Consider the following 17,564-nt stretch of genomic DNA (forward strand, 5'->3'; position numbering starts at 1 on the left):
TTGTATGCATGAGTGCATCATGTGATTATGTCCTTTTCCTTTTTTTTTTTTTTTTAAAATCCCTTAATATATATGCAAGGAATGCAGGATTTGTTTTTTTTTCCTTATATATATGTATTGATTTTTATAGGATCTCTAGACCCTGAACGATCTGCTCTTTTGAAACGGGAACATCCTAATTAAGCGCTCTGCATATATATCATTCATATTTTTTTGTTCTAAGTGCCTATATATATTATTTTAAATAAAAAATTAATATGCATAAGAATACATATGAAATAAATATGTTAATGTAGGGAATAATATAAAAGAAATGATTTTATTACATATTATATCATGTAAAAACGAATTAGGTGCTTTGTACCTTGTAGATATATTTTAGCCACTCTTACATGATGTTGAAATTCGAGCAATCGAATGAGCGGAAATATTATTTATTTTGAAAAATTGGAACCTCTCTACATGCACTAACACTTTATTGTTTTAATGTGAATATTATCATGGAAATGGATAGAAGAAGGTTTAGATCATTTGTATAAAGGTACGATGCAATTCTTTCCAGATTTAATGAGTTTTTAGGTTTAGGCTGCATATATATTTTTTTTTTTTTTTTAAAGAGGGATGGGGTATTTTATGTAAAATATTTTAATTGAGTATTGATCATATATAATATAGAAGTCCGTAAGCCATTCCATAAGGTAAAAAATAGTATTGTACAAAAGGGTAATATGAAGAGCACGAGTGCAAAAAAGTTGTAATGATAGAAAATAATAGTATGCAGAATGGTAATATATAGAGAATGTTACATTCATTTGTTAAAAAAATGCAGATGAATAGAGGACTTGCATGAAGTCACTTACGTAACAAGGGTGTTACTGAGTATAAGTGAGTACCTTTGGTTCCACTTTTCTATTCATGTGGTATATATATGGGATTATGTAATATCTAAGGATCTATATGTGAGGAACTGTGCAGATTGTTCTGCTGTAAGACCATTTCTTTCTCTTTTTTTCTTTTTGTGATAATAACAGACATTCTCTAATATATGTTGAAACGAGCAAGCTATAACCACTAAACAGCAGGATGTGCTGAGACCACCTTAATCCCCTAGTGAAACAGGCGTTTCAGGGAAGCCTACGATACTTGTCACCACGACATGTGTCATAGCAACATCTATTATGAGAGTGTTTGTCATACGAACAACGTATATATATCCCCTCTTCCTTTTTCCTGTGTTCTCAAATGTTTTGTAATAAACTATCCACATATAATCCACTTATATCCATAAATTCCGTACACTCCACACTAAACTCATGCTCGTCCTGTGCCTCGTCACCGCTACAGTTGCCGTCGTGGACGCCGCACACCACGTCTACACTCGTGGCCGCTCCACTCGGCAATTGTACGTTCGCCGCTACCTGACCGCACCGTCCCGGCCCCTTCTTTCTGTACCACTTGTGTCCTTTTTTTTTTTTATCATATTTCTACCATCTTTCTTCCGTTCTCCTTACTGCAGAAAAGAAGAGCAAGGACACGGACACGCCGGGTGGACCCCCAGCCGCTGCCGCGGCGAAGCCGGCGGCCAAGAAGCCGGCAACCACAAAACCGGTAACAGCGGGAGCAGGAGACCAGAAACGGGCGCAGACCTCGGCACCATCCGCAGACGGCACATCAGGAACATCACCATGTTCTGCACAACCACGATCAGATTCCTCGGTACGGGACGCACAGGCGGCCGCGGGGCCCCACGGCGGAGGACCAGGACCTGGACAACAACCCCCACCACCTCCACCACAGCAGTCACAACCGGGGCAAGATGGGAAACAGCAGGATAAGGATAGTGATAAGCCTAAAGTCAGCTCAGGAGACGTAGGTAAGAATCAAATCGCGAATGTAGATGGACCTGGCAGTAGTGAAAAATCTCCGCAGCGTGACGGGGAGTGTAAACAGGGAGGAACTGATATTACTAAAATTATTGCTTGTCTGGATAACATGGAACAGCCCACAATGCACAGCGTGCATGACAACGACGAGACCGACCAGTATAGAGGGACGGGTCCCGTGGGTATCCCCGGGAGTACACGTGTGATAGACATATCTCAAGGGACTTCTCCTGATATTTCAGGAGCACCCCCAGGTGCGCACTATACGACGTCCGTGAGGGAGAATCATACCAAAGGTTCCATTACTCTTACCCTTAGTTGATGGATAGGGACAGACACACGAAAAGAAAAACAAACAAAAAACAATTTCCGCAGACAGAGGGAGAGACCACGCAGAGAGAGAGACACCACGGAGAGCGAGAAACCACACGTCGAATGAGAATGACGGGGCGAAGGTGATCGGCCGCGGGTTGTAGACGTAGAGACGTCGACAGACACACATACTGTGTGTTGTTTGTGTTGTGGGAGAGAGAGAGAGTCTTTTCCCTGGGTGGCACCTGCCACCCCCCGTCCCCGTGACACCAATGTTGCCAACCGTGTGGTCAACCACGTCACAAATTTGAGTTTCATCCATATTCTTCTCGTTGCTGCTTAATGAGTTCTTAGCTGATACCAAGGAAGTAGATGCAAAGGTTCCACAGGTTACACAGGATGGGCAGCATGATGTCGATAAAAAATCGAAAGAGATTCAGGATCCACACGCAGCATCAGAAACAACCTCAACGACAACGTCCACTGCATCCGGCATAGAGAACTCTGCAGAACTTCCTGGTGCTACCGTTATTGCCGGTGATCCTGCACTGGCGTATGGATTATTTGGGGGAGCCACGCAAGCAGATATATAGGTCCGTGCTGTGGAGAAATTGGAGAACTCACAAAAACAGAATGCAGACAAAATAAAAAAGTGGGTATGGAATGGTACTACATTACAGCGCGACTTTGGACTAGGACTGAATGGCACAGAACAGGATGGAAATGACCCCGGAGGAGGATTCGTCCCACCAACCTTAAAGGATGGATCATCCATATCATCGGGCGGTAACCAAGGTCCCGGGAACGTGACCCCACATGGACCCGACCTAACGAACACCGTCCTTACCGCCACTACTCCGATTCTCTTCTTCCTGTCCGCCGTCACCGTCGCCCTTCTTGGTTATTCCCTTTGGAAAGTAAGTGCAGGCACATCACATACGATGGCACACAACGCATGCACAACGCACAAATATAACCGAGTGGAAAATGGACCAACCGTTGCCATTCGCCATTCCACTGTTCCCGTCCCATGTTCCCAAAAGGAACGCTAACCAACTGTACACTATGCGGAAGTTATTCCAACAAGAAAAAACAAGCAATACTAAATTTTAGAACAAAGAAAAAAGAAGGAAAAAAAAACCTACTACAGATTAACGTCCCTATATGCGGATACATGGTACATTGGAGGCAACGAAGGTTGGGCTTGTGTGACACAATATATTAGATACTTGCGTACACAGAGTGTACAGTATATACATGTATGATGGTATACAGACTAGAGTCGTATGCATATGCTGCTGTAAATGAAATGGTTTATTATTTAACAAAAAAAAAAAAAAAAAAAGCCCTAAAATCTTAAGCCTCCTAAAGTTGGTAAACTGCGAACCTTAAGCCTTTATTGTTAAGTCCGCAACCAGGAATGCTCAATACGCATTCCTGAACCTTAAAATACTCAAACAGTAAGCCTCAAAAACCCGAATCCTAAATCGGTATTCCGCAACCACATAATCCACAAACCGTACACACCTGAAATGTTACAATCGTGAAACCTTGCAATCCGCAAACCTTAAGCTCTAAGCCCACAATTTCACCCTACATGTACCCGTGATTTATATATTGCTCACACTCTTAATTAAATCCATTCACATTTTATCAAAAAGAACATAGAACGCCCGGTATACGCATAAGAACGTTGCAAACAATATGTTCACATTTATTATTTATCATTGCGCGTAATAAAACCTGAGAACGACATAAATGACGACCCCCATAAATAATAAACGGCCACGATACATGTATAATTATGCGAATACTTGACAATAACAAACCCCTCCAAGCACTGACACAAGGCAACGTTGAGCCCGCGGCTCTATTCCCAAATTTTCTGCGCCGTTCTTGTATGTAAAAGGGGCATATCTAATCTTGTGGTTACTATCTTTCTCACTCTTATATCTAACTTAAAAATAGTAAAGTGTTATTCCACATATGGAATTCCATCACTGGAAGTATACAATTTGATCCCATTACACCGTTAAAATGGCGACATGATGGATGAACCCGTATGAGATTTGTGAAAAACGTTGACCCCTTTAGTCAACTTGTACTTGGTATAACGTACATTAGAATGGGTCGGTCCCTCTGCCACACGCACTTTGTGCCTTCTCCGCATATACTATGCATATGGATTCTTCACTTAATATATATTAATGCATTTAGGTAACAATAGTAAATCATGTACGAAATTAATTTTATCAATGTTCATTATTAGCAAATAGAAAGCAGTGTTACACGCTTAATCTATACACCTAGATGTGAAAGAAAAAACAATTCTATAATTCATACATATAAACAACATATCGCCACTTCAAACATTTTCTAAAGGAAAAAGAAGAAACACAATGATGTTGCTTATGAAACTCTCTATATGTATTTGTGCCCTGTGCTTCGGGCAATTTGCTGACTGTGTATGATAACAACTGTATTTTGGGGGCAGTTACCACACATTTATTGTGATAAGCTCTTAACTGCTCCATAACAATTATAAATCTACCGCCTTTCCACTTATTTGCACGATCTACGTCCTTGTATACGCACACCATAACAAACCCATTTATTCCCCCTTTTTTGTTACATTTTAGGCGAGTACAATAGGCACATCATCGGGCAATGGCACAAGCCAATTTGACACAACAGATGTAATTACAGATGGAACTACGAATGCAAGTACTGTTGGAACGACCACCGTAGCATTGAGTGATGGCACGCATGCAGGGAAACAAGGCACGCGTAGTTTTTACGACTGTCGTGCGATGGGTAGTCCCGTGAAGAACACGGTGTTTGGCAACATGCGTAAGACGTTAAAACCCGGGGACAAAGTAAACAAGTCACAGCACAAAAAGAAGACCTCACAGAATATAACTGCAGGGAATAATTGTAGAAGAGGTTTGAAGAAATTGATACGTTGTAAAATGGGGAGAAGGGCATGGATGAAGGTTATATTAGTCTGCACAGTCCTGTATTCATTCCTTATATCGCCCGCAACACAAAGCATCGTGCAGGCGTGCGTAATAGCGCTTGGACCAGAAGTCAGTTTGTGGATGGGCATGGGCATATATGGAACTCCCATACTGATTCCAATTATCTTCTCCTGCGTGCTACTATGTTTCTGCTGCTCTAAAACAGGGAAATGTTTATTGGATAAAATGTGGAAGAAGAAGGAGAAGGAGGAAGCTCCCACAGAAACGAAAAACAACGAAGGAGAAGTAAATAAGAAACCGGAGACACCCGGGAAGCATAAGGTACCTGGAAAACCAGAAGTACCTAACAAGCAGGGAGCATCTGCAAAATTAGATGCACCTAAGAAACAGGAAGCGCCTAAGAAACAGGAAGCACCTAAGAAACCAGAAATACCAAAGAAACCCGAAACACATAAGAAACCGGAAACACCCGGGAAGCAGAAGGTACCTGGAAAACCAGAAGTACCTAACAAGCAGGAAGCATCTGGGATATTAGAGGTACCTAAGAAACCTGAGACACCGGGGAAATCAGATGTACCTCAGAAACAGGAAACACCTAAGAAACCAGAAGTATCTAACAAAACGGAGGTACCTGGAACCACAGAAGTGCCAAAGAAACCGGAAGAACGCGCAAAAGCACAAGCACCTGAGGAACCAGAAGTACTCATGAAACCGGAATCATGTGGAAAATCAGAAGTACCTAACAAAGCAGAATTATCTAAGAAATCGTAAGCACCTGCGAAAATAAAACTACCATGGAAACTTAAATTACCGGGGAAACCATAAGTAACTTCCTGTATGCCACTTCCGGCAGGCAACTTCACTGTTACAGTATGCTTATATATATTTCTTATATTTACCTTTTTATAACACTTCGTACTATGTTTATGACAGGGTTTATTAATATTTACATTATTTACCATATAGTTGCGCCTTAAATTATACTGATGTTTATATCTGTCCAATGTACATGGTTTGCACATATATAACGGGGGTTGTTTATGTGATACATAGTTTATTGATATTAAGAAAAGGGGAATGTACCCCTAAAAAGGGTATACATTGTACTACATTTTATATGTATGTATAATATACAAATATCCTATATGTAACAAACATTAGATGATGATTACCATGCATATAACATGTGGCAAATATTTTTATAAAATGTAACAGTGCTGTTTGTGTTTTTTCCGCACTTGAAAAATTCTGGCACCGAATTAATATCCCCCGCTTTTGGGCACTATAATCTTGTACATGATAATAACAGCATGCGACGTGTAGCATATAATATGAACGCATATGTTGGTACGCGGCCAAACGTAGCAGCATCTACAGTGACATCGCCGCTTAACGAGGGTAGGGCAGTCTCTCGTCCTGTGGTTGCTGCACGTGGTCAAATATTTTGGAGCAATGGTCCACATATAATTCGTTATGCATAAATTCGTAAACTCGGCGCTCATAGTCATGCCCGCTCGACTGCACACTCATGGTCGTGACCGAGCCGGGGCCGTGCTCTCGGCAATGGTGCATTGCGGTGAGCGAAGATGTGGTATTTGCTTGTTCGCTGTGGTGCCCGCGCGTGATGTGCATGCGGCGCGGTAGTGTCCATGAATACGTCGTACGCCCGGGCAACACTAGCCCTGCATCCGCAGCGTGCGCTCGCGCGCAGCTCTACCATACATGATGCTGCTGCAGCTACTGATGGCTGCGCTCAGGTCCCACCCGTGGTTTCGCTACGCGCGCTGCATATGAGGCCTGTCTCTTGCTGTGGTGCGCGGAGGGCGCGGTACCGTGGGCACCATCACACGCTGTATGTCTCTTATTTGTCCACGGTGCACGCAGCGTGCGTGTGCGCGCGGCGCTGGTGTTGCCTGTGTGGTGGTTCTGTTACGCCCGCTGCCTGCTGCTGCAGGCTTGTGCTGATGCTGGGTACATGATGCGCAACGCGGCCTTGTGTTCCAGGCGCAGGGTTCTATACTGCGCGCGCGCTTCTGACACTAGTGTATCGCGCATCGCGAGCACATGGTGCGACGGTGGTAGACGCTGCGCATAGTGCGCGCGCGTGTCGCACGTGTTCGCTTCATGCTGCTGCATCCGACGCCTGCGACTGCCGTGCGCATCTGATACCAGGCGCGCGGCGCGTTCACGGCGCACGCCGCGAAGTTCTGGGTGCTCTGCCGTGGGCAGTGCACTGCACGCCTCATGTGCTCATGCACTGTTGTTGCGTGCTGCACATTGTACCTTACGCTTTGGGTGATCCCACGTATGTTGCGGCAATCTGTGCTGTGCTGCTGCCGAGTGTGATTCGGTTACTCCTGCGTCCACTACACGTGCGGCGTGTATGCACCATTGTTCTATTCCTGTTCTGCTGCGCTTGTTGCGCATATCGTTTCTGGTCCCCCTGTTGCCTTCGTGCGTGCGCGTGTGCTGTGCACGCCCGGTTCTTTCCACCTGCTCGTGGTTCACGCACGTTGCACTGCAGTGCGCGCGCGTTGCGCATTTTGTCGAGCATACTCTCCCATCGCGCCTCGTTTGTTCCCCTGTGTCGCTTGCTCATGCGCGCTTCGCGCGGTTTTGGTTCTTGATCCTCTACGTCACTTCGTTTGTACTTGTGTATGTTGTCGTGCAATCATGTTCACGCCGTCCCGCGCTCGGTTTGCAGATTTTCTCCCTCTTTTTAACCAACGTGCCTTGGTCCGCTATGCGATTTTCGATGGCCCTTTCTCCACTGCATCGCGCACTCGCGCGTACCCTTCACGCTTTTTCCATATGCCAATGCATCCACTCGCGTCCTTCCGTTTGTTCTATCTTGCGCATTTATGCATGTGAAGCTACTGCAATTTTTGGGTTTTTTTTTTTTTTTTTTTTTTTTCTCCCTATCATCACCCTCGTGCTGCAGCTGTTCCCTGTTTTCGGTGCTTTTGTTGTTCCGTTGGTTCTACACCTGCCTTTCTGACTTTTACTTTTTTACTTCCGTTTTCCATTTGCGCTTATATCCGTCCTTCTTTTTTCTTCTGCGCCGCATGTTCATATTTCCTGTTTTTCGATTTTTTATTTTATTTTATTTTTTTTTGGGTTTTTTGTTCTCCTTTTTTCTCCTTTTTTCCTTTTTTCCTGTTTTCCTTTTTTTTTTTTATTTTATTTTATTTTTTCTTTTTTATCCTTTTTTCTCTTGTTTTTCTTTTTTTTTCTCCTTTTTTCGTTTTTTTCCTTGTTTTCCTTTTTTTTCCCCCTTTTACTCCTTTCTTTGCTATCCTTCTACTGCATCCCTTTTGCATTCCCTTTTCATTCCCTTTTCCTGCATGCTTCCTTTGCGGGCCAAGTTTTTGCGCCCCTTTGGACTTTTGTCATATGCATTCCTGCATGCTGCTCCTCCGCAGCTCCTTTTGTTCACTGTTATCACGTATCCGTACCATTGCATGCCATTCTAAGTTTTTTTAGCGATTTCACTTCGTGCATCGCACGCCGATTTGGGTTTGTTGTTTTTTTGTTTTTTTGGCATTCTACGCCTCATCTGCGCGCTCTTAGCCATTTTCGTGCTTCTGTTCTTTATGCTTTTGCATTCGCATTCCAGGCTATTGTTCGCTTCACGCGATTATTCCATTGCCTGGTTCTTGCACCTGCGCGCGCATCCCTATTTTATTTTTCACGACCTCTCATACTATTTGTCATCTTTGGCGTCCACTCCATTGCGTTCGTTCATGGTTTTTGATTTGCATCCAGGCTGCATCTTGCTCATGCGCGCGCATCCATATGTTATTTTCCACTACCTCTCATACTATTTGTCATCTGTGGCGTCAAAGCCATTGCATCCGTTCATGGTTTTGTGTTTGCATCCAGCCTGTTGTTCGTTGCATGCGCTTATTCCATTGCCTGCATCTTGCACCTGCGCGCGCATCCATATTTTATTATCCACTACCTATCATACTATTTGTCATCCTTGGCGTCCACGCCATTGCATCCGTTCATGGTTTTGTATTTGCATGCTGCCTGCATATGGCCTCCGCGCACACCATCCGTCTGCCTGCACCGCGTATTCGACGTCGTAGCCGCTCACACGCGTCGACCCACGCGCCCCACTCAGCACCGGTATTGTGTGCGCGCAAACGTGGCGGGGTAAACGGGATTGTCCGAGTAACGCGGCCGAGTGTAACCACGATTCGACAACGTAGCCGAGTGTAAGAAGGAGGAGAGATTGTGTCTCCGAGCAACGCGATCGGGTACACGGATCGGTCCGCGTGCAAGACGGATTCGACGAAGTAGCCGAGTGAAAGTATCCACAGAGGGAGTTGAGAGAGCGGGGCAACAGCGAGACGTGTGGCGGAGGAAGGAACACACATATTGTGTGGGGCAGCACACAACGAGGCAAGGAAGGCGGCAACGACGGCAGAAGAAATTGATGTTGTTACTGCGGTTTTAGGTGTACGCACACAGAGAGACAGTGTGTTAAGGCGTTTAGTGCACACCGGTGTAGAAAGGGCGGAGGGGGTATTCATGACGTGTTGTGTGTGTACGGTAGTGTAGTGTAACTTTTTTTTTTTTTTTTTCTTCTACACAAGTTGAAGACGGTCGGCAGGACGGCGGACGAAAACAAGTAGTAGTTTGTGTACTTATCACGACATTGCAGAAGTACTTGACGGAGACGCGTTGACGGAAGAGGCGTTGACGGAGAGAGCGTTGACGGAGACGGGGTGACGGAAACGCGCTGACGGGAGAGGGCGTTGACGAAGAACGCGTTGACGGAGAGGTGTGGACGGAGACTTGGTTGACGGAGAGGCGTAGACGGAGCAGCGTTCACGGAGAAGCGTTGACGGAGCAGTGGTGTGACGGAGAAGCGTTGACGGAAGAGGCGTTGACGGAGAGGCGCTGACGGAGGAGGCGTTGACGAAGACGGGGTTGACGGAGACGGCGTTGACGGGAGAGGCGTTGACGGAGAGGCGTTGACGCAAGAGGCGTTGACGGAGAACGCGGTGACGGAGAAGCGTTGACGGAGAAGCTTTGACGGAGCCGGCAGCCCTGCCAAACCAGTAGCGAGGTCGACACCGGGACCACCGGTGACACCGGCATCTGCGACCATGAGGACGACACACTCTGGGAGTGGTGGACGCACCACACGCACTGCAGCTCATGGTCATGGAAAAGCCAGCAAGGACGACAGGGATGCTGCGATGCATTTCTTAGCGAGACTTCTAGTGAGTTATATAAATGCTAGAGGCATAGGCGGCGAAAGTGGGCAGCAGGACGCTTACGTAAGTTCATAGACGAGGCAGATTCACGACACAGTGCAGCAGGAATATGTCCATATGATAACGCAGAATGGGAGAAATTCTTACATAGGATACATATGGCAGCAGTGTGTATTGGACTAATAATTGAAAGAACAAGAAATACCATTATGTATGTTAAGGAGCACCATGTATTTTACAGAGTGCGCAAGAAATTTAACCAAAAATAGAAAACGGAACGAACATGTATATGTTTATAAGTATATGCTTATTGCGCCATGTAGGACAAGTTTTGGGCAGATATGAAGACTGTGTACGATGACTTTGTGACACATATGGACAAAACAGATAGTGATGACACACATGCACTAATGTGCGAACTTGCTGCGATAAAACACGGGGAAGCATCAATAAAACCAGGAGATCGCGTCCTATGCGCGTTTATGCTGGAAGCTCTGAAATTTAAGCATGAGTCCCATATCTTCAGCGGAGGACTAGGCGAAGGAACACAAGCACCTGCAACGGTCAATACTGAACATTTGTACATGAGGTGTATGATAGTGAATGTATTTATACAGAATATATTAGGAGAGGAATGTTGGGAAACAAAGGGCGCAGAATATGCATATGAAGCAGTAAAAGGTATGTTAACCACCAGTACAAATATGAACGGGAATAATATATGTGACGGAGTCGATTTCAAAGCAACAGATGTGGCAGGTGGAAATTTAGGAAAACAAATGAGAGAGTGGTCGAAGCAACAGAAACTAGCCCCGGCTACAGGCCACGGTGTGGGGATCTTGAACAGCAAGTGTAAGGGATGGAAGCACGAGGGAACGGATAAGAACGGCAAGGAGAAAGAAGACGTGGAAGTACAAGAAATACAGGAGGAAGTAAAGGCAGGCATAAGAAATGTACAGAAAACTATTCAGGAAAATGAGCAAGAAATAAAGAACAACGTAGTGCAAAAAATCCAAAAGATACTATCCACAGAGAAGAGTAATGCAGCAGGACCTTATGCCGATGTCGCGGCCACACCAACACAGGCACCGACAGGTAAGGACCGATCGGAGAAAGCACTAATACGACCCGCTACGTACCGTATTGCTCAATATGGATACTGCCAACAACGCAACGCACGCGGAAACGGCGGAACACAACGCGCAGGAAAAACAGCACAGCGCGGCACATCTTCGCTGCCCCACTTCGGTTGCGCGGTCAACGTAGAATTGCCGAGCGATGAGCGGCCACGACGGCAGCGGCGAGCGTACCGTGTAGCGGCGACGAGGCATCGGACTGCGGTCGCGGACGAGATAACGGCGACAAATAAAAGTTGTACTGCTATCATCCCGACCCAGTCAACCGAGTTCACCTGGCCGTATGCTTGCTGCCGCCTCACCCAGTCCACCGAGTCCTACCTCGACCCACTGCATCGACCCACTGCATCGACCCAATGCATCGCGGCGGATCATAGGCTGCCGCTACCTGACCGCACCGTCCCGGCCCCTTCTTTCTGTACCACTTGTGTTCTTTTTTTTTTTATCATCTTTTCATCGATCTTTCTTCCGTTGGTCTTGTAGGCCAGAAACCAAAGGCACAACCACCTACGGTACCAGCGGCACCAAAGGAACGACCGGCCCCAGGAGGCACAGGCGGGAAGGTACCGCCCGAAGTATCAGTAGAAAAAAAAACAAGCGAAGATCCGACGCCAGTTCAGAAGCAGCCTGAAAACGACCAAAAGGAAGGTAAGACACCTGGACCATCATGCGGACCTACTACACGCACTGACAAAAAGGCAGACAAGGACGGTAACAGTGTAACTGTGGAGATTCACTTTAGTGGTTCCTCTTCCTCGTCTGAATGTTCAGGTATTAGCGACACTACCTTACTACCCGCTATTGAGCAAAAGCGGGTCTAATTATCATTAAGTCACCGTACCTGGACCATGTCGCGCATAACCAAAAACACAATTCCGTGAGCGAACAAACGGGTGGAATGAGAATGAGCGGGACGCAGAGCGGTGCGAGCGACGGGTCGGCCGCCGGTTGTAGACGTCGACACCGACCGACGCGCACTGTGTTCACACAGTGTGTGTGTTGTGCGTTGTGTGTGTTGTGTGGGGGACACAGAGAGTGTCTTTTCCCGGGGTGGCACCGTAAACACAGTTCGCACCGTGCCATGGCCCTTCGTCGGTCGATCGTGGTCACCGATCTGTTGCACCCCGGTTGTCACACATGCGCCACAAGCGCACACAACTTCAGGCTTCTTCCATATTCTTCTTTCTTTCACCTGCACCCATAGGTAAAGATTCTACCGTAAGCACAAGTACACCGGAAAACCCGGTACCACCAGAACCATCTGCACCCGCAGGTCCAGGCGCGGATCCAGCATTAACGGAGCCTGCCCCGACAACAGCAATTGAGGATTCATCACCTACAAAAACATCAGGCGCCGTAGGTGAATCTACAGGCAACACTGTTCCTGATGCACCTGACCCATTATTGTTCACTGAACCCGGGGCACCCGGTGAAAATGGTGAACCATCCTCTACCGCAAGAACGCAGAGCACTCCGTCGAGTCCTCCACCAGACGACTTCTCATGGTTCGGCAAGACCCCATGGGAACAGAGCACGCCCAGATCAGCCACATCAGGAACAGGAACAGGAACAGGAACAACATCCTCAGGTGGTAACAAGGACGAGGCAACGCATACTGGAGCAAGTTGCTCCTCCAACAGTACTGATACTAAGTGCGACCTTAAACTAACAATACCATTTGATGCAAAAGGCAGGGACATAGGAGGACACTACGGAACAGGACCCACCCCAGGTCCAAACGGGGAACTTCCGAAGAATGTGCACGATGATGGCCCCGTCTTCCCCGACCTAACCGACACCGTCCTTACCGCCACTACTCCCATCCTGTTTTTCGTCACTTCCGTCACCGTCGCCCTTCTGGGTTATTCCCTTTGGAAGGTAAGTATATACGACAATGCGGGCATGCCGCATGTGCCGGATGTTTATACCTCTGAACATCCCAACCGGCTCCAATATATGATTGTTCGAACCAATATACTGCTACACCCGTGTTCATTCCTTTTATCCTACCGTCCTCACCCTGCTCTTTACCCCCCTTTTTCTGTTTAGTACTTTGCTTACCTCGCCAAACGTCGGCGAACATATCGAACAGTGTGTGACGTGCCATCACCGCCACTCGACGAAGACATATTGCAGCATCTACAACGCGGCGAGCCGCCACCCGATTACGGGTACACGGTTATGCGCGCACCACGTCGCGATACATTTGCCGACCGCCGCGGACCACGCCCACCACGCGTGCATAAGCGCACGATCATCGACCTACATCTAGAAGTGCTCAACGAATGTGAAGCGGCCGCATGGGACAGGGTGAAAGACGACTATTGGAAGATTGTCGTTGAAGAGTTTATGGGGGGCAACCACGGACGTTGTGGTGCCCCGGTTTCTTCTTCGAACCAGGAATCGACAGCCGGCCATTCCACAACCGCCGCTTCGACAACCGCGGATGAGCCGATTGACTCCGGACCATATCAATGTCCAGTTGATGAAGATGACCCATGGCGTTGTATGGAAAACATACAGTTACACGATGAACAACATCGCCCCTACGACCCCGAGCACGCGACGTCGGACTGCATCCATTGGATTAACTGGATTGACCGCAACAAACATACGCTGCGCGCGTGCACGACGCAACCACGGTTTTTGCAATTAAAAGCGGAATGGAAGCAATACCTGCGTGATCACATGGTGGCAAACGAGGATAACGGAGTATCCTCGCAGCGTGCACTCGGTGCGCGTGGCAATATCCCATCCGCAGACATGACGAAACTGCGGTTATGGAAACAATGGGTTGCAAAGCAACATGCGCAAATGAGTGTACACAGCGACGAGCAGTGCTTCCAATACCTATTGAGGAACATAGAAGAGGAAAACACATTACACGGGCAACGGGTGCCCGGAGCTACCAAAGAAACCGTGCAAGCGGCCATCATATCCGGACTAAACACGGAAGACACCCACTTGATGCCACAAGTACCCCATGACGAACATATACCATCCACCAACGTGAAACAGCGCGAACAGCAGGACCTATATCCGGATCTATATAGGACGAAATCGTTAACCGCTAAAATATGGATACTGCTCCTGGCATTAGTCATAGAACACTGCGAGCTGGAATGTCGTTTGCAGGATAGGGAGTTATATGTGGATGATCTATTGGAGCAGCTCTGACATTCGCATGCCGACGCATATGAATGTGCAATAACGCATGCTAATCGTACACCACTTTTACTTCATTATGTGATATACATAATATATTTCTTGTTTGTACTATTCTATACCGTCTTTTTTTTTTGCTGCTCTGTTCTGCTTGTGCTTACTTTTGCTTTTGTTTTTTTCTTGTTACATCTTTTATTATGACTGTCGGATACGGTGGTACCGGTCACATGCATATAAAATGTAGATTTAAATGAATAATATGAAGGGGTAGTAGTCGCCTTTATGTGAAGTTAATTATTAAAACATGCGCAAGTGCATTCTACGGGTATAGTGCAGAACACATATAGAATGCGCATAAGCATTCGAGTATAAGGAGAGATTGTCTCTCCGAGCAAAGGCGGCCGCGTAAACCTCATTGTAGCCGAGTGTAAGAAGCAGGAGGATTGTCTCTGCGAGCAAACGCGACGACCAACGCGGCCAAGTGTAACACGGATTCGACGAAGGCTTGTCCGAGTGTAAGAACGAGGAGACATTGTCTCTCCGAGCAAACGTGGCCGGGTAAACGGATTGTCCGAGTGTAACCAGGATTCGACGAAGTGGCCGAGTGTAAGAAGGAGGAGAGATTGTCTCTCCGAGCAAACGTGGCCGGGTAAACGGAGATTGTCCGAGTGTAAGAAGGTTTCGACCAAGTCGCCGAGTGTAAGCAGGAGGAGAGATGGTCTCTCCGAGCACACGTGGCCGAGTCAGCGGTTCAAGTACGCGGCAACGACGGAAGAAGAAATTGATGTTGTTGTTATACTGCGGTTTTTAGTGTGCGCACAGAGAGACACAGTGTGTGTGACAGGCGTTTAGTGGACACCGGTGTAGAACGGGGGCGGGGGGTATTCATGACGGTGCTGCGTGCGTCGGTAGTGTACTGTAACTTTTTTTTTTTTTTTTTTCTTTTTTTTCTCTTTTCCCTTTTGCTCTTTTTGTTTTGCTTTTTGATTATTCTTTACGGTGGCGCCAGTTCATGTGTGGACCACAGACAACGTCTTGTCTGTATTGCGTACATGATGTTGTTATGCATTTGTACAGGTATGATGTGTGTCCTGCACTTGTTTCTTTTTTTTTTTTTTATGTCATTTATTTCTAACTTATTTTTGTTGTTTTTTTTACTCGTATTTATTATGGTTCGTTGTGCTGCTCCGCGTTCTGTATATAAGGATAAGGAGTACATATGTACGTATACGTATATGAATTAAGGCATACATACCCCCTTTTAACGTGTATGTTTCGAATGCTGTCCGTAGCATGTTATTGTGTAGTGTAGATAGCGCATTATATTGGAGTGGTAGACATTGTACGTAATGCACTTGTGCAACATATGTAGACGGGTACGCGCTTTCTGAAAGGCATGATCTTTTCTATGTTGTTATGCTACGACAACAATGCCGAAAGAGTTAGCGGGGATATTGAGAGAGTATGCGCAGCGTAGGAAACTAACGGTGGATACTGGGATTTATCAGGTAATTTCATATACATACAAGCCGCGTGCGGCGGTGTGCACAAGGCAGCACATATGTGTGTATAAGAGCAGCATACTAAAGCGTAGCAGCATGTCGGACATGTGCGTGCTTCATATGTGCCGCATACGGCACATTTACATGTAAAAGCAAGGAACGAACAAATATAATTAGATGATTGAAAAGGTTGGTGAATAACCGTCTGCGACCACATAGATATATGTGCATTCTGTTAACCACAGAGTAAGTTATGGGAAGATATGCAAACACAACTGGAGCTTTTTATAAATCAATTGAACGATCCAAATGCAGAGGAACATGCTGCTAACTGCAGTAATGCATACTGGGAGCATCCAGCAGAACATGGTGAGAAGAACCAACCACAACGGGAAATGAGTAGGAGGAAAGAAAGAGTTATATGCAAACTCATGACGCAAGCGATATACTTTGCGAACGCATGGAGTGACGCAGCACGGAAAAACGCAGAGGACAACGAGGGGAAGGATAAGGAAATAAAGGGCATAATGAGATGCACCATAGCGGATATATACAAAGACATACTGACGGAACACGGATGCGAAGGTCACTGGGGCACATATTACGCATGGTGGGTGGTGGACCATATGTGGGAAGCCATGAAAGCAATTTGGCACGAGCAGCATTGTAAGACGGGGAAGTACAGGGATATAGAATTGAACACTTGGCCAATGAGGAATAAGATGAAGGAATGGCTGAAGAAGAATGAAAAGATGCAGGAGAAACTTGCACAGGAACAAATAAGCGATGGGTGTAGGGGATGGAAAGTGACGACTAGGAAACAACTGGAACAGCCAGGAGTTGAACACGACACAGAGGCTGAGAAGGGGAAGGACGCACATCTGAAGAATCAAATGAAGGGGGATATTAGGAACATTTTGGGCACTCTGCAGAAAGAAATGGAGAAGGAGCAGGAGAAGGACAAATTAACGGCGTCCCGTGCGCCAGCACCCCCGGACACTTCTGTGGACGCCGCAGACCACAAAAAGGATGAGGAGATCGACAAAGCAATAGAACAAGCTATCGCGCCCGTGGAATACCAATTAAAGGACGACATAGCGAAGAATGCCGCTGCACAAGCCGCCGCCGCCAAAGCAGCAGACACACCATCAAAGGCCACGACAGGTAAGGACCGAGGGCAGAAAGCACTAATACGGCCCAACACGTATTATACGGCCGCCACGTACCGATAAGACTGAGGATGGATACCGCCACAACACGCATGCACACGAGAACGGAACAAAGCAACGGCACCACCACCACGCGCACGCGGCGGAACAGCACCACAGCACAGCGCAGCCTCTTCGCAGCAACACTTCGG

The 17,564-nt window shown here is 46.6% G+C and overlaps 3 protein-coding genes across 3 annotated transcripts; all 3 read left to right on the forward strand.

Annotated features, from left to right (window-relative positions):
- Positions 1–757: 757 nt before the first annotated feature.
- Positions 758–5,944, forward strand: AK88_05247 (uncharacterized protein; the record flags this gene model as incomplete). The annotated part of the gene is made up of 5 exons (XM_012482849.1): positions 758–785; positions 1,517–2,179; positions 2,550–2,732; positions 2,835–3,112; positions 4,835–5,944. 5 exons carry the CDS (start codon positions 758–760, stop codon positions 5,942–5,944), a joined length of 2,262 nt encoding a protein of 753 aa, XP_012338272.1.
- A 4,346-nt stretch (positions 5,945–10,290) lies between these two features.
- AK88_05248 (uncharacterized protein) lies at positions 10,291–14,714 on the forward strand (the record flags this gene model as incomplete). The annotated part of the gene is made up of 5 exons (XM_012482850.1): positions 10,291–10,464; positions 10,725–11,496; positions 12,021–12,308; positions 12,742–13,415; positions 13,785–14,714. The coding sequence occupies 5 exons, from the start codon at positions 10,291–10,293 to the stop codon at positions 14,712–14,714; spliced, it is 2,838 nt and encodes a 945-aa protein (XP_012338273.1).
- A 1,418-nt stretch (positions 14,715–16,132) lies between these two features.
- AK88_05249 (uncharacterized protein) lies at positions 16,133–17,436 on the forward strand (the record flags this gene model as incomplete). Its single annotated transcript, XM_012482851.1, has 2 exons — positions 16,133–16,210; positions 16,450–17,436. The coding sequence occupies 2 exons, from the start codon at positions 16,133–16,135 to the stop codon at positions 17,434–17,436; spliced, it is 1,065 nt and encodes a 354-aa protein (XP_012338274.1).
- Between the last annotated feature and the right edge of the window lie 128 nt (positions 17,437–17,564).

Source organism: Plasmodium fragile, assembly GCF_000956335.1.
Source record: "Plasmodium fragile strain nilgiri unplaced genomic scaffold supercont1.107, whole genome shotgun sequence".
Classification (NCBI taxonomy): domain Eukaryota; phylum Apicomplexa; class Aconoidasida; order Haemosporida; family Plasmodiidae; genus Plasmodium; species Plasmodium fragile.